Below are 21,909 nucleotides of genomic sequence, written 5' to 3' on the forward strand. Positions count from 1 at the left end.
TCCCATCACAGTGCACCTGGGTCCCCTTCTTTAAATCAGAGTTTTGGGCAAAATGCTATCAAACTGCTCAACTACTAAAATTTTTGTGACATTAATGCCTTTGTCAATCCAAAACATATATAAATTTCAAGGTTTTCTGCTGGCCTTCTCTGCATTGGCCACCAGTTTAAGCATTGCTCTCCTTTATTTCTACAAAACATCCTGAAGCCCCCAAGTGCTGGACGTTTCTATTTTCTTCCCACGCTCTTGAGATTTCACCGTCCCTGGAGTTGCATTTTTACAGAAAGCCAGTTTGTTTCCCAAACCTGTTTATGCCCATTGGGTTTCTTATAACTCTAAAACTTAATGAAATATTGTGAAAATTAAAAATGTATGAGCATCAAAAGGAAGTGGCTTCTATGAGGACTAAGTTGATTTTATGATAAAAAAAAAAAACAGTCACTTATACATTCCTATTGAGTTCGGTCAAGTGTGACAACTATAAAAATTTAGAAAGGAATCATAAAACTCTAGAAGAATTACTTGGCAAGCATCTTTAAGTCCTCAGTCCCCTTTAATGAAACCAACATTGGAGATCATATTTGGAACATTACGAGCATGGCTTATGCAAGAAAGATGGCATGAACTCCAATCAGCTGACCCAAACCAGGAGAAGAGGCCCTGGGCCTACATCAAATCATTGGCAAATGTATGCCCACTTGCATATTTTAAGTTAAAAGGGAAATGTTTAAGGCACATGATTATTTTTTTATGATTCCCTGCTTCAAGTGACTTTCTCTCAACTGACCAGCTGCCAATCTACAGGGCTTCGTACGTGAGGGTTTCCTAAAGGAAACAACTCAACCTGAGGCCAGGTAACCCTCTCCTGAATAATGTGTCTCCCCTCTCAAGTGAGAAAGTAACGTAAGGAAGAAAAGTAGAACAGCTTTATCCATCATGTCAAAGACCGTGCAGGAAAGAGACCCCCACCCCTCACCCCGAAATTGTTTCCTTTCTGGCTCCTGCCTTGCTGGGTTCACCTTCTTTTAGTTATCCAGACAGAGGAAGCATCCTATTCTCTCTCTTGAATGTATATATGTATATATGTGTGTGTGTATGAGTCGGTGTGTATACACATCTGTATATATGCATACATTATATATACACAAATAATACATATATTCAAGTAGGATAGGTCAAGAAGACTTCCTGCCTGTGGCCTGGAGAAAACCTGCAAGTAGATTCTGGGGCCTGACCATGCCCAGAGCTGACTTAATATTGGAGTGTCTTTTTAGCTGAAGCGCAGAGCAACTCATACTCCCCAGATCTCTCATGGGACCCAGTTTGAAATACCGATGCCCCAAGGAAAAGAAGATATCCATTAATGTCCCTGAGCTACTTGCAAGAAACTTGCAGAATGACCTTGGGCAATCGCTCCCACTGTGTTTGTCACCTGAGGTGGCTGCTCAGGCTCATGTTTATTCCACGTGTCACTAGGATCCCAGCAAACTCTTCATCATGATCACTTCTGGGCAATGAGATTGGACGGGGGCAGAGACTTCCGCTTTTTCCCGTATAATGTTCCTGAATTGTTTGAACTGGTTACAACGAGCTTGTATTCTTTTTTGCTGAAATCTAAAATTAAGGCTAAAAATTTAATAAGTAGGCATGCACCAGTTGCTGGAGTTAATGATATTAAAGAGACATGATGTTTAACTCAGGACGCTTACAGGACTAGCAAGAGAGACAATTAAACAATCACAATATTTTCATGAAAACATGGACTGCAGTGCATATGCAAAGTACTTGGGAGGTAACTTCTTGGAAGAGCCAGGAAAGTCATTTTAGAAGCAGTGAAGGCACAGTCACGCTAGATCTTAAAAGGTGGGTAGTAGGCAGAAAAGATATTTTGTGAAATGTATAGGTTAAAGGAGATCTCACAATTAGGTGGGCAAGATTTAAGTTTGAAACTAATGTCTTCGTCTCAGCGGTGGGGCTAAATCAATGTTTCCCAAAGCGTGGTAGGAGAGACGAATTTAGATGGCACGTGAATACTATACTTCCTTTTACAGGCTATCTTCCATTTTTAGCAAGTTATTCTGGTGTTCCATTCGTGACAGTGATACAAAGATTCCTTTTAAAAATAAATACAGCTAATCCCATTTACTATGTGACCTTGTGCAAGTGACTTGATCGCTTTAAACAGCCATGTCTTCATCTGTAATATGGAGATAGTAAAAATACCCATGAAAGGGAGGGTTTTTTTTTTTCTTAAATCAAAAAGTGCAAGTGCTATTATCCCCAAAGACTGTGAACTCCTTGCATTTCTGTGCCCCTAAGGGACTAAGGACAAGGTTGGGATGGCAGAACCACTGAATAATACTTAGCTCCAAGCAAGGGGAACTGAAGGTGAAGCAGGGGTTTTAGGTGAAGTGGTTGAGTCTAGGAAATGTGAACAGAATCCATCATCCATGCAAACCCCAATTGATCCTAGTGACGGATGAGGGCCTTGCATTGAGAAATCACCTGAGGCTGTGATTGATTAGCAATGTCTGATCACACACATTGTCCACAGATTCAACAAATATTTACTGAGTGTCCACTATGTTACGGGCACAGCCCTAGACACCAGGGATTCCAGGAGCAGAGAGGCCTGGAATGTTCCTCCTCTCTCACGGAGGATTCCATGCAGCCCAATCTCCCCCAGTCTCCTGAAGAAGAGACGGCTCTGAAAATATTCACTTAATCATATCGGAGGCCCAAAGAGGAACTATCATTTATTTGAGGCCATAGCAAGTGAATGGCAGAAACATGACTAGAACCCATGGCATTTGCCTCTCCGTCTAGCACAATTTGGTATTTCGCAGACTTGCAAAACCTGCGTGGCTTTCCAAGGTCTCCAGCCACCAGCCACCCCACCTGTTGGTCTCTCTTGGGGGAGCAGGGAGGCAGGGGGACTGGGGCCAGTCCCTAGAGGATTCTGCAGTTTGGAGCAATGGTTTAGAGGCCAGGAGAATCAAGTGGAGAAAGGAAAGGGAGGGAGGGAAGGTAGGAGTCCGGCTATTGGCAGATGGGTAATTGGTTACTTTGGGTGGTCGGCTTCTCCCATCTCCCTCCCTGGGGGAGGCTAGAGAGGAAGTAATTGAAGAAGGCTCCCTAACAAATCAGTGTGAGACTGGGCTTGAAAACTTGAGTTGAACCTGGGTTCAGAGCAGAGGGTTTGCTCTTCAGAGGCCCCAGCAAGGCTGCAGAGATGAGCAAGGAAGGAAGGGAGGGAGCCGGCTTTATCCCACTGCAGCAGCTTCCAGGCTCAGAAGCTCCTAAAGGGAAACTTTCTTTCCTTCCTGGGCTCCTGAGCTTGCGGGAGGAGGGAGGTGGGGTTGAGAAAAACCTTACATATCACTTGCTTTCATCTCATGGCATTAGAAATGGGGGGGGGGGGGTGCAGAAAGTGGAAGGGCCCAGACCACAGACACTCAGCAGAACTGGGAACTCCCAGCTCCTGGTCCTGGTCAGGAAAGGACCCTGCCCCCCCGCCCCCCACTAGGTCTTTACACACAGAACATCCTGTCAATTGCCCTAAATACCCTCCAAATGCAAATAAAGTGGAGAGGGGATGTGCCCTAGGGATTGAGGTGCGGGCCTGTTTATTTCTATCTATTTAACAGACAAGTAGGTAGCATCTGCTGATGGTGGGCACTGCTCTATGTACTTCAGCTCTTGGAATCCTGAGAGCAATTTCCTAATAAGCAATAGACCAGCCCAATGAAGCAGGTACCCTGTAAGGTGGTGGCCACAAACCATCACCCCATTCTTGCCCATGTTCCCTCCATCTGGTCAGGAAACATCCACTCAGCAGCTACTATGTGCTGTGTCCTGCCCTACACAGTTGAGAAGAGCGAAAAGATGAACAAGACACATTCCCCACCATCAAGGAGCTATCAGATCTCGTGGTTTTTGGTTTTGTTTTTTAACAGACGTATCCATGGCATATGGAAGTTCCCAGGCCAGGTAGGGGTTAAATCAGAGCTGCAGCTGCCGGCCTAGGCTGCAGCCACAGCAACACCAGATCAGAGCCACATCTGTGACCTACACCACAACTCGCAGCAATGCCAGAACCTCAAGCTACGGAGCAGGGCCAGGGATTGAACCCATATACTCACGGACACTAGTCAGGTTTGTTTCTGCTTAGCCACAATGGAAACTCCAAGGTGTTTGTTTTTAATAAATGGGATAATAAGCTCTGAGGGGAAGGTATGCAGTGCTACTTTGTCAGGGAAGACTTCTTGGAGGAGGTTGGTATTTGAGTTGTATGAACAAAGGAGAAAATGAAATGTGAACTCAGAGAAGAAGGCAATATTTTCGTTTTAAGGATTTTCTGGAATGTGCAAAGAAATTGGGATTTTACCTTAAGAGCAATGAGAATTAAAGGCTTTTACACAGGAGAATGGCAAGATCTAATTTGCTTTTCGCAAAAGATCATTCTGGTTACTGTAGACAGCAGGGTTGGCAAACTTTTTTTTTAAAGGAACAATAAGGAGGAGTTCCCGTCGTGGCGCAGTGGTTAACGAATCCGACTAGGAACCATGAGGTTGCGGGTTCGGTCCCTGCCCTTGCTCAGTGGGTTAAGGATCTGGTGTTGCCATGAGTTGTGATGTAGGTCACAGACGTGGCTCGGATCCAGCTTGCTGTGGCTGTGGTGCAGGCCAGCGGCTACAGCTCCGATTAGGCCCCTAGCCTGGGAACCTCCATATGCCGTGGAAGCGGCCCAAGAAATAGCAACAACAACAACAACAACTAAATAAATAAATAAATAAAGGAACAATAAGGAAACATTTTAAGCTTTGTGGGCCAGATGTTCATTGTGCTACTATTCAACTCTCATTGGCAAGGGAACGCAACCTAGACAAATGTATGAGTGTGACTGTGTTCCAATAAATCTCTCTTGATGGACACTGACATTTGAATTTCATATAATTGTCACACGTTATGAAACACTATTCTTTTGATTTTTTTCAACTATTTAAGCAAGTGGTTAGGCATCCAGGCCAGAGGAAAGCATGCAGCAAGGTGGACTTGGTCCCATGTGCCAATGGCATAAAGGATAAAGAGGATGGAGAGGAAGCAGGAAGACCAGTTAGGAAACGGATATAACAGTCCAAGTGAGTCTGGACCAAGGTGAGGGCAGTAGAAAACTATGAGAAGTGAACTATTTTGGTGGGTCATTTGAGAAGTAAAACCAATAGAGCTGGCTGATTGAAAGAAGGAGGGAGGCAAGCAAAGGGAAACATTGAAGATGATTCCTTTGCTTGAATAACTGGGTGGATGTAATCTGGTTTCCTGAGATGGAGATGTGGGGAGAGCAGGTTTGGAGAACAAAGCACACATTGGTAGTGTGATCCCTGACAAAAAAGTAAAACACAGCGTCCCTGCACGTTGTTAGATAAAATACAGGCTGTCCAGTTAAATTTGAATTTCTGATAATCAGTCATTTTTAGTATAACTATGTCCCAAATATCACATGGGACATATGGGACATAGTTATATTAAGCAAGTATTCATTGTCTGAAATTCAAGTTTAACTGGGCATCCTTTTATTCTTTGCATCTATTTTTGTTCACAGACTATGTCAACCCTACTGGGGGTGGGGGGTGGTGTGTGGTATGAGCATTCAGGAGGGAAAAAAAGAACAAAAGGGAAAAAAAAAAAAAACTCTATCTAAGCCTTGGAGAAGGAAGGCTACAAGATGGCCAGGTGAACTGGGGACTAGAAAAGCATTCTAAGCAGAGGGAACAACAATTTCCATTCAGTGATCAGACACGGGGGATATGCCAGGATCCCTCGGAAATCTGCCAGTCCTCTGGGAGGAGAGAACCCCCAGTGCCCTTGGGAACATCAGGAGGTAAGGCTGAAAACCACACCCAGGTCATCCAGGGACAAACCAAGGATCTGGCACACCTGTCAAAGTACAGATTCCCAGGCCCCTCCTGGGTGCCTCCAAGGGTCTGGAAGGGAAAACCTGGCTTGTAAGGTGATTCCGAGTAGATAACCTTAGGAAAAACTGGGCTAAATAATCTGGGAGCTTTCCCACCTACGAATCCCAGGAGCCTAGGAAGTTGCTGCTGGCTCTGAAGTCTTGAAAAGAGTGACAGAGGTAATCAGAGCAGAGGTGGCCAAGAAGAAGCAGGCAGCCTCCCTCAGGGACCCCTGAGAAGGGGGATCTGTCCATTTGGAGGGAAGTAGGAGGTCCAGTGACCCTCCCGGCTCCCCAGGAGTCCCTGGGTGTCTGGCACCTGGCTTCCATTGGCGCTGTCTCTCAGCTCCTGCAAGGAGACCAGACGTCTCCATCTCCGTGCCTGTCCCTGCTGCCCTGCCCCCTCTCCCCTCCGCCCACAGCCACCACTGAAATGATTCCCCCAAATGCAGCTATTACTGTGACTGGAAATCTCTTTACTGCTGATTCTGCTAATGGAAATGTTCCTTCCCTTTTCGGCTGCTTGCAAAGCCACTCGTGACTTCCCTGGGTGCCTGAGAGCAAGGCTTTGTCAGCCAGCCACCACCAGAAGGGAGAGGGTTCTGCCCCAACTGCCTCCCCCAACACCCACCTGCCTCAAGCACAGCCTCTCAGAGCTTCTCTGTCCAAACTGTCCTCAGACAACCCTGGAGGCCCCCGCTTCCCCCTGCTCCTGGAGAGGGAGCGGAGATCAATGGTCAATTTCATCCTCTTCTGCCTTGCTGGGGGGAGAGGGAGGGAGGGCAGAGGCATAAGCAGGGCAAGGGAATGGAAGCGGGGGAAGGGAAAGGGAATTTGCATTCATTATTTATTCATACCTCCACCTCCTTCCATAAAAAGGATTCCAGGTGGCTAAGAGGCGAGGAGCACAAACTGTGCCAGACGCTGTGCAAGGTGCTTTGCACACACCATCCCTGTTAAGGATCATAGGGCTTAGCATAAGTAAAAATGGAGCACGGTGCTGGGCACTGGCTACCATCTAAGTGCTGGAAGGCTCTCCAAAAATCATGAGCACAGAGAAATGATCACTATGTTATCATCGCTTAATGGATGGGCAAACAGAGGCTCAGGGAGGTGGCATACAGAGGTCTACAGCTAGGAAGCGGTGCATCTGGGATTCGATCCCATGGCTTTTGATCTTCTATGACTGGCACTCCAGTCATAGGGGCTGGAGACTGGATTTTGCTCTGGCTTAGCTGTGGGACCTTGAAACAGGTACTTCTCTTTGCTAAGCCAACCAAGGAGTTGGGCTGGATCTCAAAGGCATTATTTTACCCAGTTCTAATACACTGGGAGAACTATACATTTTATTAGGATTTTTACATTACATATTATTATATATACCCCATATGCACAGATAATGTGATATAAATTCCATTTTCAAGGTGGGAGCATAAAAATTGCACAAGGCTTCTAAAAGGCACTAGGGCCACAAAAGTCAACTTAGGGTGGAGGGGAGGAGGGACAAGGAAGTTTGGCGAATCAAACGGGGGCTGCATCTCAGGCAAGGGATGCCTGACAATTTCTAGAAAGAAAATATAGAACTTCTCTAAGTTCCTGGAAGGATTGGATAATAGGGCCCCTAGTATAACACTGAGTGCTCGCTAAGCACGGAGAGAAGAAGGGTGTGGAGAGGGAAGGAAGGGAAGGGAGGAAGGAAGGAGGGAGGGAGGAAGGAGGGAAAGAGGGGAATTAAGAAGGCATAGCAGCACAGAATCTGCTTGTTGAGCAGTCCAGGGGTGATGAGTGACATCTAGAGAAAATGAGACAAGGCCCCGTGTGCTCCTGGCAAACCCGCAAGGAGTGACAGGGCCTGGGGAGATGCTGAGTCAGCTCCCGCCAGCCCAGAAACAAGGTGTTCAGTCTCCCGGGCCTGTGCGGCTGTCACACCTGAAGTCCCTCTATAAGAAACGTCTGCAACTTCTTGGTAATGTAAAGCGGAAGAGATAAAAAGTTGTCAAAGACAATGAAAACTCAAGAGCACTCCTAGTTCTGTGCAGCATGGGAGGTGAAAAGAGCAGAGGGTTAGGAAGCAGGCAGACCTAGGTTTGGACCCAGTTCGGCTGTATAGCTGTGTGACCTTGGGTAGGTTCCTTAACTCCTCTGAGCCTCCATGCTCACCTGTAATTTGGGCTGAATCCTATCTGTCTTTCAGCACGATGGAAAGGATGAAATGAAATAACAGGTGTGCCAGCACTGCATCCAGGCCATAATAAGCGTTCAGTAAATGGTCACTTTTTCATAGCCTCGCCCATGCCATGATGGTAGAGTCTGGAATATGACCTCCCCTTACCCCCAGTGGTCTGGCCTAAGGTGGGAGGAAGACACATCAGACTAGGAGTCAGTAGACTGGCTCTGGTTCCTGGCCCACCACTGACTTGCTACAGTGACCTCAACTTTTCCACCTTTTTTACTTTTTTTTTTTTTTGGTTTTTAGGGCTGCACCTGCAGTGCATGGAAGTTCCCAGGCTAGGGGTTGAATTGGAGCTGCAGCTGCTGGCCTACACCATAGCCACAGAAACATCAGATCTTTAACCCACTGAGCAAGGCCAGGAATAGAATCGGATCCTCATAGATACCAGTTGGGTTCTTTACCACTGAACCACAATGGACACTCCTTCTTCTCTATCTTTACACAGAAGGGTTTTGTTTAGATAATGTCCTAAATTCTTACCACGTATGACAGTTGATGATCCCCAAACCATGGTGTGCCATCTCCTCCCAAACATTCAGCACCTCTCTGTTTGGCATGATGCAAAGATGCTAATCCCTCATCTGGCTTCTATGATTCTCAAGAAAGGTCTTCCCTAAACCCCACTCGCTTTCCTCTAAACACACTGGTCTCATCACAAACAATAACAAGGAGGCAGGAGAAGGAGGAGGCAGGAGCTTCGAGAGCTCAGAAGAGGGACGGTTTCATGGAAGAGATGGCATTCCAGCTCAGCCTTCACAGAGGAGTGGGATTTCAACACCTCTCCAGTTCTGCACAGTATGGATTCTGAGATGAGACTTGGCAAACCCAAGTCTCTAGTCATCAAAGATCCCCTGAACATGAGGATGTGCCAAGCACAGGGTGAGTCATGGCAGCCCCAGAGATGAGGGAAGTATGTTCCCTGCCTGTGAAGCTCATAGGCAAGGAGCACAGGAGAAACAACTAAGTTCTGCTCTCAGTCTGCACCAACCACCATCACCTCTCCCCTGAAGTGCCTCTTACAGACCTTCCTCCTGGCTCTCCAGGTCACTGACAATAAAAGCCCAAGTCCTGAGAGCAGTCTATGGCCCCATGGGACTCCCCGTTTCCTCTCCTGCTCTGTTCTGCCTGGACTGTGCTGGCCTTCTGGCTGGCCCTTGAACCCTTCAGGTGTGCCCTGGAGTCAGGTCTTTGCTGGAGCTGGTCTCTGCCTGGAATAGTCTTTTACACAGCTGCTTGGCCAAGCCTTCATCGCCTTCAAGTTTGGGTTCCAATCCTACCTTCTCAACAGCTCTCCCTTTGCCCTATTTAATATTAAAACCAATGTCCTCATTTCAAAAATGTCCATTTTCTTTCTTTCCATAGAAGGCATCACCTTGTCATACTACATAACCTTCTCGTGTATTATGTTTATTGTTACACCCTCTCCCCACCACACACACACACACACACACACACACACACACACACTCCTGGATATGAGCTCTTTGAATACAGGAATCTACATCTCTGGTTCTGGTGCATCCTATGCACTGGGCACAGTGCCTAGCATGTTGTAGGCACTCGACAGTTCTAAGGGACTAGTCATTGTTACAACAGTCTTTGTATTGCTAGCAGGCTCCAAGGCCCCCAGTGTCCAACTTTAGTGTCAAGGGGTCAGGAAAGGCTTCAAAGCTAAGTTGATACTTGGATTCAGTCTTGAAAAGTAAGAAGGAGTTTTCCCAGGGCTATTGGGGCAGAGTTACTGAACAAGAAGGAAGGTTCTCAGCATAGGACAGTCTGGGAAGTGTCTGATCATGGACCTGGTAGCAGAACAAGGAGCTTGAACTTCCTCTAAGAACTATCGGGAGGCAAGCGAAGTGATTTAGGTGAGGACAGCCGTGATCAGATTGGGACTTTTAATGAAAGCTCTCTGTCGGCAGGTACAGGCGGTGAGTTGGAGAGGCTAAGATGGGAGCAGGATAGACCAGCGAGTTGAGTGCTGACATCAAAGCTGAGAGACGTGCTGAGGTCTGAGCCCTGCCAGGGGCCGAGACACCGGGAATGGAGAAAGGGTTCCTCCTCAGGTGAAAAGCCTAACGGGTTATAACATGCAACATCCTGGTCAATTTTTAACTCACCGAGGGACTGCCTGCGTGCTCCAGTATGCCAGTAAGGAAGCTACAAATACTTCAATCCTGAATCTTACATTGGATAGTCACCCCCTTCCCTGCCGCCACCTTCCAATCCAAAAAGAAGTCTTTATAGGGCGGGGCAGGGGGCTTGTTGTCCTAAAGAATCACAGACCACGTCCAGCCCAGCACTGCTGCTTGCCGCCTCCTGGGGCACAGAGGCTGCAAGCTCTGCTTCGAGGAAAGAAGAGCCAGCTCTCTCTCTCTATAGTTAATCTTCTGTTGCCACTAGCTGGTCAGTAGGAGAACTTGGGAAAGTATCCGCTCTACAAAGGAAGCATCCCCGAAATGCTGCTCCACCTCAAGGTTAAATCTGACTCTCTTTTTCTTTTTCTGGAAAAGAGCAGGCGTCTGCTTACCCTCAAAGGCAGCGAGAGTGAAAGACAATGAGGTTTCCGCCTCCCCCAGCACAAAAGCCATCAGCTCAGATTCTCGGGAGAGATTTGAGCCAACCAGCCAACCAACTGGATACCTGGGCAGGAGAACAAATTCAATTTCCCTAGGGATATTTTTCTCCTTAGACTTTTGCTTTTTGGAGTTTCAGTTTGCTTGGTTTGCAGGGAGAGGAGGGGAGGCTGGTGCATCTAAGGATGTTAGAGCAAGCTGCAGACTGGAGAGGTATTTAGCCCAGAGCCATGTGTTAGTGGTCAGCGTGATGGAGAGAAGAATGGGGTGGGATTCAGGACCACTGGGTTTAAGTGTGAACAGCTGGTCCTTAAATAGGTTTCTCCCCTTGTCTGGGCCCCAGGGTTACCATATTAAATGCAGGGGGTGGATTCAAGGCACTGAGAATCTGTGATGCTATAAGCCCCTCAAAGTTGATGGCCACTGTAGCAGTTTTCATGACTTGACCCAAAGAAGTCCCTGTCCCTCTCCCTCCTTCTCTTTCCCCCAGCACACATGTTCACACCATTCTATGGCAACCAACGCCTAGTTTACAGCCAAGCAAGAAGGCGCAAAGCGGGAGGTTCTGCCTGCCAGAGGTCTAGTCAAACCTACTGCCAGACTTGCTCTGTTTTAAAATTATTGTGTGTACATGTATAACTGAATCACTTTGTTGTGCAGCAGAAATCATCACAAAATTGTAAATCGACTATACTTCAATAAAACTTAAAAAAAATCTAAAAATATAACCACCAAATGATCCAGCAATACCAATCCTGGGTATATATCAGAAAAAAAAATTAATTTGAAAAGATACTATACCTCAAAGTTAATAGCAACATTGTTTACACTGGCCAAGGTATGGAAAAAACCTAAGTGCCTATGAACCTGTTTATGAATGAATAAAGAAGGTGTGAGATACACACACACAAAATGAAATACTACTCAGCTACCAGAAGAATGAAATTTTGCCATCTGCAACAATTTGGATGGATCTGAATGGTATTATGCTCAGTGAAATAAGTCAGATAGAGAAAGACAAATACTGTATGTTATCACTTACATGTGGAACCTAAAAAAAATAACACAAAGGAACAAATATAACAAAACAGACATATACTCACAGATATAGAGAGCCAGTGGTTCCCAGGGGGCAGGGGGGAGGGGGTAGGGAATTAAGAGATATAAACTACTAAATAGCAAATGTGCTGTACACCTGAAACTAATATTGCAAATCAATGATACCCAATAAAAATACAGTAAAGCAAAAATCTGAAGCAAAATGAAAATGATTGCATGATTTTGCAACCTGAGGGAAAATGATCATTCAGGAAAATGACCAAGCTCTGGGTTACACCAAAGCTTGCAGAGCTGTGCTGTCTCACTGGCTAGTAGTCCTGACCCCTGGAAATAACAAATCTAGATGGCCTTGACCCAACCTGAGCCTTTCTAACAGCTGAAATGAATCCTCCTCTCGCCCATCACCCTCTTAGAAATATAATATAATCATCCCTTGGTATCTGCAGGGGATCGGTTCCAGGACCCCAAGCCTTTCTGAAACCCAAGGATGTCCCCGTCCCTTATATAAAATGGCTCAGCGCAGTCGGCCAAAGGTTGGTTGAATCTGTGGATATCAAACCCACAGACATGGAGGGCAAACTGTATTTTCTAAGGGCAGATAATACATCTCTCTCTGCCCTGAATATTAAATAGATTTCATCAGACTAGAGCCAGCAAAGAGGTGGGGATGGAGTGAGGGAAGTTAAGTGGAAAGGGGGAAAAAAGCTTAGATCAGAGACCACTGACCCCCCCCCCCACCGCCGCCCAAGTTACCATGTCCCAGAAAAAACCTGGAACATCACAGGAGGTTGGGACCTTGAGGTCTGAGTGCTACCGAAATACTTTATTTAGTGATAAGGGATCTGGAGCCCAAATGAGAAAATAACATTTTTTTTAAGCCCAGCTTTGTTTGCAGACATCCAACTTGCCCTCTCATCCATCCTAGAATCTCTTCCTCTTACCATACAGAAAAAAGAAAGAAAGAAAAAAAAAAAAAAAGAAAGAAAGAAAAGACATAAACCCAACAACCCAACACTGGAAGTGATTTTGATGAATATTCTGTGGTCAAAAGTCCCTACAGAAAACCTAGCTTATATTATCTGTTCCTGTTCTTTCTCCCACTTAATAACTGGCATCAACCTTCAGAATCAAGCCAGAAGCCAAAAAGGGCAGAAGGCCTTCATGCTTGTGGTACATTCTCCAAATGCCTGCCAAACAGCTGTGTGGTCCCTGCTTGAAGGCCTCCTCCCCGCCGTGGACCCTGTCATCATGAGGTCAGAATGCTGGGTTGTTGGACAGCTCCCAAGAACCTATCCTCCCGTAGTGTTAACTCCATTCCCTTAGTATTTGCACCTTTGGGACATTGGGGTGGGGGAAGGCATGTGCCTCCTTCCCTGTTGACATTTGAAGGAAGCTCCTCTAGTCCTTTGTGGACTGTTCTTCTTAGGCTAAACTCCCTGCATCTGGCAACCCTTCTGGCTGAGTGCCTGGTCCCTGGTCCCTCACTCTTCTGGAGGCTTTTCTCTTGTGGTATCTGTTTTCGTTTGTATTTTAAGAAATCTTTACAGACCTGACCAAGTTTTCATTTCAGACCATCTCTGTCTTCCACCCAGGTCAGTCAGCTTCCTGCCAAGAGCATCCTTTTGGGGAAGATCTTTAGGATACTGCCAGATCTGCACAGGCAGGTGCCTTTAAAGACATACTGCTGGATGGCTTTTCCTTCTCCACACAACCCCCCCCCAATACAGAGCACACTCCTCACCTGTGTGATTTACAGGACAAGACGAATAAGTAACACATGTTGGCAATGTATGGTTACTCCGTTTTCTCTCTTTTCTCACTTTTACTAAATCAGCACCGGTGGAAAACAGTCCAGCCTGGCCACTATCAAGCACAGGAAGAAGGATGCCATTTCCCTACCTGTGGGCTTGAAAACTAACTCCACAAGCAGACGCTGGGGCTGCCTGGGGCAGATGAGAACTGAGTGATGCACTGCACTGACGGTTGCTCCTGCTCAAATTCTTTCTTTTCAATCAGTCCTTCCCAACACCCCCACGCCACTAGCAAAGGAAAGGAAACAGTGAGAATCCAGAGAAGCTAATCAGAGTTACAGAGTGGGTCAGGGCACTTCGAGTTCATAGAATCTTTACACCGAAAGATTATTTTAAGGCTCATCTACCCACTCATATTACAGCACAAAGAACGGAAAGATCCGGGGATAAATGACTTGTTCAAGGTCACAGTGGGCCACAGCTGAGACTTCCAGATCCTAACCAACATCAAGTCCCCAAGCTGTATTAGAGCAGGAGCTTTCAACTTCTCCTCCAGCCTCTCTCCATGGCCTCACTCATTTTTTTCCCCTGTCCAGGAAGTGTCCCCAGCTTTCTCTGAGTCTAAAGAGATGTCTTCCCTCCCTGATGTTACAGAATGTGTCGTCTCCATCACTCACTGGCACCACTAAATAGAATACCCTCTGACATCCCATGAGTCATGGAACTTTTAAGTTGGCAGGGTCACTGGAGGTCATTTAACTCAAGCCTCATTCACACTCTCATACTTCAGTCCACCAAACGTAGCTAAATTTCCCTTAAGAAAGGTTTTTGTCAGGTTGATGGTCATATTTCTCTCCAGGACCCTGTACCAATGCCCTACATAAACATAGCCAGCCCCTTGAGACATATTTGGCTCAAGGTGGTTGTTCAGTAATTACTGAGAACGCAGTGTCTGGTGAACTGAGACTCCAGTCCCAGGTCAGCATTTACTTACAGTGAGACCTTGGGTGAGATACTTGACCTGACAATGTTTCCTAAGCTGTAAAATGGGAATAAATCACAGCAATGCCCCCTCCATATATATTATGTGAATAAATAATAAAAGGCAAGAGTAAAGCTCTTTGCACCATGTTAAGGTTTCAACAACTAGTTGTATTCCCTAATTCATTTCAAAGAAATTCACCTTATCAGTGCCATTGACTTAGACTCTAGAGAATTGGCCTAGACACAAACTTGGTGATTATTTCCCCTCTGAGGGAATCTTCTATCTACATAAGGCAGGCTGGAACGTGAAGGGGAGATTAGAAATATGAGGAAGAGACCTGAAGAAAAGTCTTTTAAGTCCGGTCACTACCAATACTAGAGCTGATACCTCTAAGAGAGGCTGAATGGAGGGTGGGAGGGCCAGGTATGTAGGTGACAGTGAATGAGGTTTGTAGATGGTGAGGGCAAAAAAAATTTTTGAGGTCCCCTAATTGGATTTGGAGTAAAAGGGGAGCTCTTTTATTTGTTTGTTCACCCCCTTTAAAGCCAAGGACATTTTACCACTACCAACTCTGGGCCCACAACCCAGAGCACGGCCCTGAGGGCACTGGCAGACACTATCACCCCCTAGTGGTGGCTCCACACACCCCCACTGCAGTCAGGGTGGGCTGACTTTGCCCTTGTCTCAGTGGCATGTACTGCCTCCAAAGCCCTTGAACTGGCGACCTAATAGTGAAAGACTCACCCAACCTACCACAGACAAACACTGGGCAGGATTTTAGAAGGTCTGAGGATGGGAGGATGGGATGGGTCTGCTGGGGACCCTGGGGAGGATATGGCCACAAATGACTCACAGTTCCCACCCCACACCGGCCCTCCATTTCAACCAGCCTGGCCCTCCCAGAGCTCATTGTGCACTCTGTGTTTACACGCAAACAGTGGAAGACCAATACAAATAAAAGCCCACGTCTCCCTACACAGCTCCTGCTATACTCGGCCATCTGGTGACTACCTCGCTAGCCAAATCCCTAGCAGGAGCGCCTTGAGCTGTCAGTCCAGGGCGCTGGGGAAAGGAAGAGGCGGAAACCCAATACCCCAAAGGGCTCAGAGCTGCCAAGGAGGACAGCACCCCGCCACACGGCAGGCAGTCCCCAGCAGGCTCAGCCACTTGCGTCAGAGAAGGCAGAGGCTCCAAGTGGAGGGCACCTAGGGATGCTCCTGCTGAAGCTCGGGGTCCTGGGGGATGTGAGACTTCCAGCTTCTCGCTCAGCCTGCCTTGGGCTCCCAGGCACCCACTCCCTCTTGAAAGCCAAAGTTTAAAAAGGCAGAGACTGCCAGCTCCAGGAATTCTGGAGCAACTCCTTAGCTGGCTGAACTAGGTCCTCCACATCCCAGGGGAACTGGAATTACCCTGGGGTCCTCGCTTCCAAGTGATGCCATATGGAAGCGTTCCCCCTTTCCCTTTCAAGTGAACAGCCATTTAGGGGGATTCCCACTCCCAACCTCTTAGACTGCCCCGGGTAGCCAGATCGCAAGGGCCGCAAAGGTGGAGGGAGGTTGGGATCGGAAGTGGTGTGGCAGGGACACCCTCCGTGTCTCCAGAAGGACCCTTCCCTGTGGCGGGGTCATAGGAGTTGGCACCGAGCCCAAGGTTAGCTTTTCACCCTAAGGAATGCCATTTCCACCCCCCCCATCCCCTTCCTTGGTGCATGTGGGGAGGGCTCTTGGTCTGTGTGTGTGTGTGTCCACGCACTCGTGTGTATGCTTGAATGTGTGTCGCACGCCAGACGCGCCGCCACGGGAAGTCCCCTGGGAACCTGCAAGGCGCTCTCCCGCCTAGCATCAAAGAAGGCTCAGCACTCTCAGGTTACAGCCAGCTGGGGAGAGCCCAGGAGCCAGAAACCCCGAGGCTCAAGCTCAGACCAAGAGAAGGCCTGGCACTCGCTCAAATCTCCAGAGACAGCCAGCAGGAAAGGGATGATTGGGGGGGGGGGGTCCACAAAAAATACAGCAGAAATATTATGGCTCCGAGGAGAGAAGAGCCTAATCCACTGATTACTCTTAGGGGCTTCCGGGTGGGCAAACAATTAACCTCACAGGTTGAAGCCAGGACCCTGAAGGCGCTGACCTCGAAGGCCCATCAGTCCCGCAGTGCTGGAACTGAGCCGGATCCCCAGAAGGCAAGGATCCCCAGGAAGAGGTCTGGAGTCTGGGGCGAGCCCCCCGGCGCCTTCCCAGAGCTGTTGTTGGCCAGGCTCTTGCAACCAATCGCGCCCCGCGCCCCCAAGAGGGGAGGGGAGAGAGCGATCTGCGAACGCGGGAGAGCTAAGGGGGAACAACATTTTTGTAAACGCTCTCCGAGATAATTAAGCTATCAATTACCCGGCTGGGAAATCAGCCGCGCTTCCCACAGCTCCACCGAAGGGCCGACTCCTCCGGGATTCGCGCAGAGAACCAGCAGGCAGCAAGCTGCTGGCGAACTTTCTGATTAACTTTTCCGTTTGAGCCCCCACCCCCACCCTTTTCCGCTCCCCTTCCTTTTTCAAGCCTTTAAGTTATTATTATTAACCCAGTGAGAGAGCTACGAGCACAAACCTGCTCTCCACTGAGAAGGGGGTAGGAAAGCAAATGCGACAACGGGGATGGAGGGAGAATCTGAAAGTGGAGACCTTGGGTTCAGTAAACCAGTGCTCAGAAATCACTCAACCCGCCCCAGCCCCGTTTCAAAACTGAGGCCCTGGAGGGAAAGCGACTTAGCCAAGGTCATCCAATCCATCGGAAAACCGAGTTTATGAGGACTGGATGATTCTACATGGTGCTATTCCACTCCAATTCTCCAGAAAATCTATCCGGAAGAGCAGAGCCGACAACTCCGAGGCGAAAGCGAGGGGGCGGTAACCGCGGGCGGCCACCGGCCAAGCCTGGAGGAGCGGTGGGCGGCTGGACCCGAACCTGGCTTCCGAGCGGGGCTACCAGGGCTCCCAGCTCAAGAACACTCAGTCATCTGGGGTCCGGGCGTCGGGGATGGATCGCAGCAGAGCCCAACGTCTGGTCGGAGAGACTGAAGGACAGGTGCCCACTGCGGGAGGGTTGGCACGCCCCCGGGCTCCTGCCACGCGCTCTCCCCAGACCTCCTGCCCTGCACTCCTTCCAACCACCTGTACGCCCTCCGGGCCCCTCAGCTGCCCTCTCTCAACCCCGCTCCGGGCAGCCCGAGACGGGAATCCCCAGGGCGCCCCCACCCGTCCGGCTTCACTTAGAGGCCCCCGATTCCTTGGGTCCCTGCGTGTGCCGGCGCCCAGCCTTACCCAGGGTGAAGAAGGGCAGCTCTGTGTTGTCCAGGTCGTCCTGCACCGCGATGCGTCCCGGAAGCTCGTTACGCACAAAGAGCAGGAGGCGCGACTCGGCGGCGGTGCCCGTGGAGCCGGCGGAACCCGGGGACGCGGCGGCGGCAGCGGCGGCGGCTCCGGCCCCAGTCCCAGTCCCAGTCCCGGACCCGGCGCGGGTGCCGCTCCAGCCGATGTCGCTCTCCCGCAGGGCGGGCAGCGTGGACACCGTGACGGTCTTGAGCCGGCATGGGCTGTCCGGCTCCCGCGAGGCGGCGGCGGTGGCGCCGGCCAGAAGCTGTGGCGGCGGCAACAGGAGCAGGAACAGCAGCAGCGGCGGCGGCGGCGCCGGGTGGAAGCCGAGCCTCAGCCGGCCCCGGAGCCCCGAGCTGGGGCCGGTGCTGCGCCGGGCGCCGGCGGCGGCCATGGCGGGAGGGGCTGCGGTGCTGCGAGCGGCGGCGGCGGCGCTGGCGAAGGAGGAGGAAGAGGCGGCGGCGGCGGACGCTGAAGCGAACCAGGACGCCTGAGCTAAGGAGCTGTGGGAGCCGCTCGCCAGCAGCCCCCAGCTCGGGGCTCCGCCTCTCGATCGGCCCTGGCCCGCCCCCCCCCCCTCGCCGCCGCCTCCCCAGGCCCCTCCGCCCGCCCCCTTCTCTGGCTCCCTCCACGGACCCCGAGCGTTTCGGAGGCCCCGCCCGGCCTCGTGCAAATCCCACTCGCCCCCTCTCCTTGCCCAGGATCCCCCAGTCCGCCTTCACAATATTCTTTACCCACAGCACCCTTCTCCAATTTTCCAAGACTTAGGGACCCCGCGCCCTTCCCCTAATTCCCCCAGGCTCAACCCAGCTTGCCCAGCTTCAAACCAGCGGCTGCACCTGGGGGCGAGCCTTAGCCCAGCCTTGGCCCAGGCCCCGCCTTCTGGGGGAGGGATAAGGGGCCCCTCTCAACAGCCTAGACTTAACTTTGTCTCTCCTCCAGCCCAATAACATGTCCTGTACCCTTTTTTAGTGCCCGAAATAATTCCTTGTGGCCTTAGAGGCCCCTCTCCATCCACTTGCTCATAGCTCAGGACTTCATTCTCCCACCACCAAGACCCCCCCCCCCGACTCTTTCCCCCCCCCCCCCCAGCCAGGCCTCGGAAAGGACTGAAGGATATCGAATTCCACCCTCTCGCCCCCACCCCACTACACTGACTTGGGCAAGGATGCTCTGGCCCCCAGCTGCCGCCCTGCAAGCCAGTGCTTTTATTGTGGATCCCTACTCCTAGCCTGGAGCAGCTCTACTGGGCTGCTCCAGGTGTGAAATTCCTGAAAATGATGCGAGGTAGAGACCTACTACTCCTTCTGATTCCCAGGGGCTCCTACATCTGCTACCCCACTCCCAGAGGCGGGGTCTGCTCACAGATTTTTCACACACACACCGGTCCTATTTCTCCTAGATTCAAGTTTTGCTGTAAACCTAGGTCTTCAGACACAGGGCAGCTTTTTGACCCAGGCCTGGTTCTCTCTGACTCGCAAACCTTGGCCCTGGGGAGAGCCATGCCTCTGCAGGAATCCCGTCCTAAAGCAGCCCCCTTCTCCACTCCCCTCCTTTCCTTCATCTTTCCTCTCTGTCCTCTCTTTCATCTCTCCACTCATTTCATTCTTCCTTGTCTTGACTTTAATCTTATAAATGCTTCCTATCATTTGTGAGCCATTTTCCATCTCCCCGGATTGCTTGCCCATCTACACTTTTGGTGTGGTCTCTTCTGTGCATTAACTTTGCCCCTCTTAGCTCTTCCTTCATCTGCCTCCTTTCCCCCTTCCTATCTTTAATCTTTCATAGGAATGGGCTTTTTCCTTCTCTTACTGCATTGTATTTACTTTTTTTTAAAATGACTTTGGAGAAACAGAGAGGACGGAAAAGAAACATCAAAACCTGTTTTGTGACCTTGGACTTACTCTGTTTATTAAGCATTCTCCAAGTTCTAGACACATAACCTATGCTAGCTTTTATACATAAACATAATCTAACGAGATGGGTATCATGACTCCCATTTTCCAGATGAGGAAACTGAGATCAGGAGGTCAGGGAGGTAAAGGGACTTCCCAAGGTCACACAGCTAATGAGCACAAGAGCTGAAATCTGAACTCCAAGCTCTAAAGCTTTGGCTGTTTCCACTAAATCACACTGTCCTCAGTGACCTTGGAAAAGCCCACCTATCAAAGATGTTGTGAAAGGCACATCTGCACCAATGTATTTGGATCTGTTTCAGCTCTGTGTTTTGTAAGGTATGACTCCTGTCTCAGTTTACTAATCTGTGAACCCAAGGTGGCAGGTGGGGGGAGGTGTTGTAATCTGGCCTTTGAAGTCCTTTGATTCTAAATCGTCTCCTGCCTCTCTGATGCCTGCTCCAGTTCATTTACTCCTCCAAAATATGTCGTCCTGGCTCCCTCAGTCTCTCCTTTGTACACTTACAATCCACCACTATCCTCTGCAATGGGGCTTTCTGATTTTCTATGCCCCTTTCTTCAAATATGCTGACATAGTCCATTTATAGAAGTGCACACCAGGAAAAAAGGGCTCCCTTATGTAAGGCAGAGTCTGTGCAAGTCCTTCATGGACCTCTGGTACAAAGGCCCGTCAAATGAGACCAACACTTTCATTCATTCATTCACTAGCAATATCTCGGGCTCCTACCGGGCACTATAAGGGGCGCAGAGATGGATAAACACAGCTCCTGCCCTAGGAGAGCTTATAATGATGGGGAGGGAGGCTGGGGATGAGACAGGCATGGAAATATCTCAGATACAAGGCAGGCAGGTTGACAGACATATATGTGTTTATTTTATGAGGTGCTTTGAAACATACGCTTGGAGAAATCAAATAAAGCTTCCTAGAGGAAGTGGCATTGGAATTAAGCCACGTAGGACCAGTAGCATGGGGTTGGTCATTCTAGGTTAGAGCTGGCATTTGGCATTCTTTGCAACTGCTCAGTGTCTGAAGGAATCCCTTTCTTAATTTAGAGTGTGCTTTACTCCCTGAGCCAGGGGCCACTTTCCATGAAGAGGCTACAATTTCCAGATACTTTCAGGCTCCACTGCAGCTAGGACTTGAGCGCAAAACTCAGAATTCACCAGATTCACCTACCCTAAAATCAGGGAAAGAAGCTGGATTCAGGCAGAATCCACTTGGGGACCAAAGTGGCAGGAGGTGGGGCAGTTATAGCCAGACTTCATTGCCAGAGGAAATGTTTCTAACAGTGCTCAGAGCCCAGTGTCACGGTGTCAAAAGTGTGAATTGCCCTATTGGTGCCTGGCTGCAGCTGCAACAATATCTCCACCAGCCAGTTCCTGAATGTAATTTGGAGTGGTGCTCTTGACTTCATGGACTCTCAGCCCAGATCCCATGTCCTCCTGGAGATTCTGAGTAATATCTCTACTGAATTCTGTTTCTGCTTAAATTATCAGAATTGGCATGTTGCTGGAAACTAAGACACCTGACTGAGACCGAAAAGTGGAAACAAATGGAGGTCAGAGAGGGCAAAGCTCATCAAGGGAAATGGAGGAAGTTCACTGAGAGGGAGGAGAGATAGAAGATTAGAGAAAAAAAAAAAAAGCAGGCAAGGGATTTGCTGTTCATTTTGAGGAGGACCCACTTTATCTAGTAGGCAGTGTCAACTCGGCAATGACCACAGGAAAAGAACTCATATTTCTGAACACATACTCTGCAGCTTCAAAATGTCGTGAATGAATGATGATAGCAATTTCTGCCTTCTGGTGGTAGTGAGGCTTCAGTTACCATTATGCAAAGGGCTTAACATAGTAGGTGCTCAATTAATTATAACTACTATTTTAGTGTCTAATACCTGCAACATCTGGAGGAAGGCTTGTTATCCCCCATTTGATAGATGTGGAAATTAAGGCTCAGGGAAGCAAAGGAACTTGACTTTGATCACACAAGCCTGCCTGACTCCTAAGTCTTGGCTTTCTCTGCCTCAGCATGTCACCTACATGCCCCAACCCTTCCCACCTACCCCCAGGATACTAGGACA

At 49.0% G+C, this 21,909-nt stretch overlaps 1 protein-coding gene across 2 annotated transcripts in view; it reads right to left on the reverse strand.

Annotated features, from left to right (window-relative positions):
- ASTN2 (astrotactin 2) overlaps positions 1-18,321 on the reverse strand; it is a 912,080-nt gene extending 893,759 nt beyond the window's left edge. For both annotated transcript variants that reach the window (XM_047768264.1, XM_047768263.1), the window contains exon 1: positions 17,862-18,321. In XM_047768264.1, coding sequence (XP_047624220.1) covers positions 17,862-18,306 — 445 coding nt within the window. In that variant the 5' untranslated portion in view covers positions 18,307-18,321. The remainder of the gene's footprint in view (positions 1-17,861) is intronic.
- Positions 18,322-21,909: the final 3,588 nt, after the last annotated feature.

Source organism: Phacochoerus africanus, chromosome 2 (genome assembly GCF_016906955.1).
Source record: "Phacochoerus africanus isolate WHEZ1 chromosome 2, ROS_Pafr_v1, whole genome shotgun sequence".
NCBI lineage: Eukaryota > Metazoa > Chordata > Mammalia > Artiodactyla > Suidae > Phacochoerus > Phacochoerus africanus.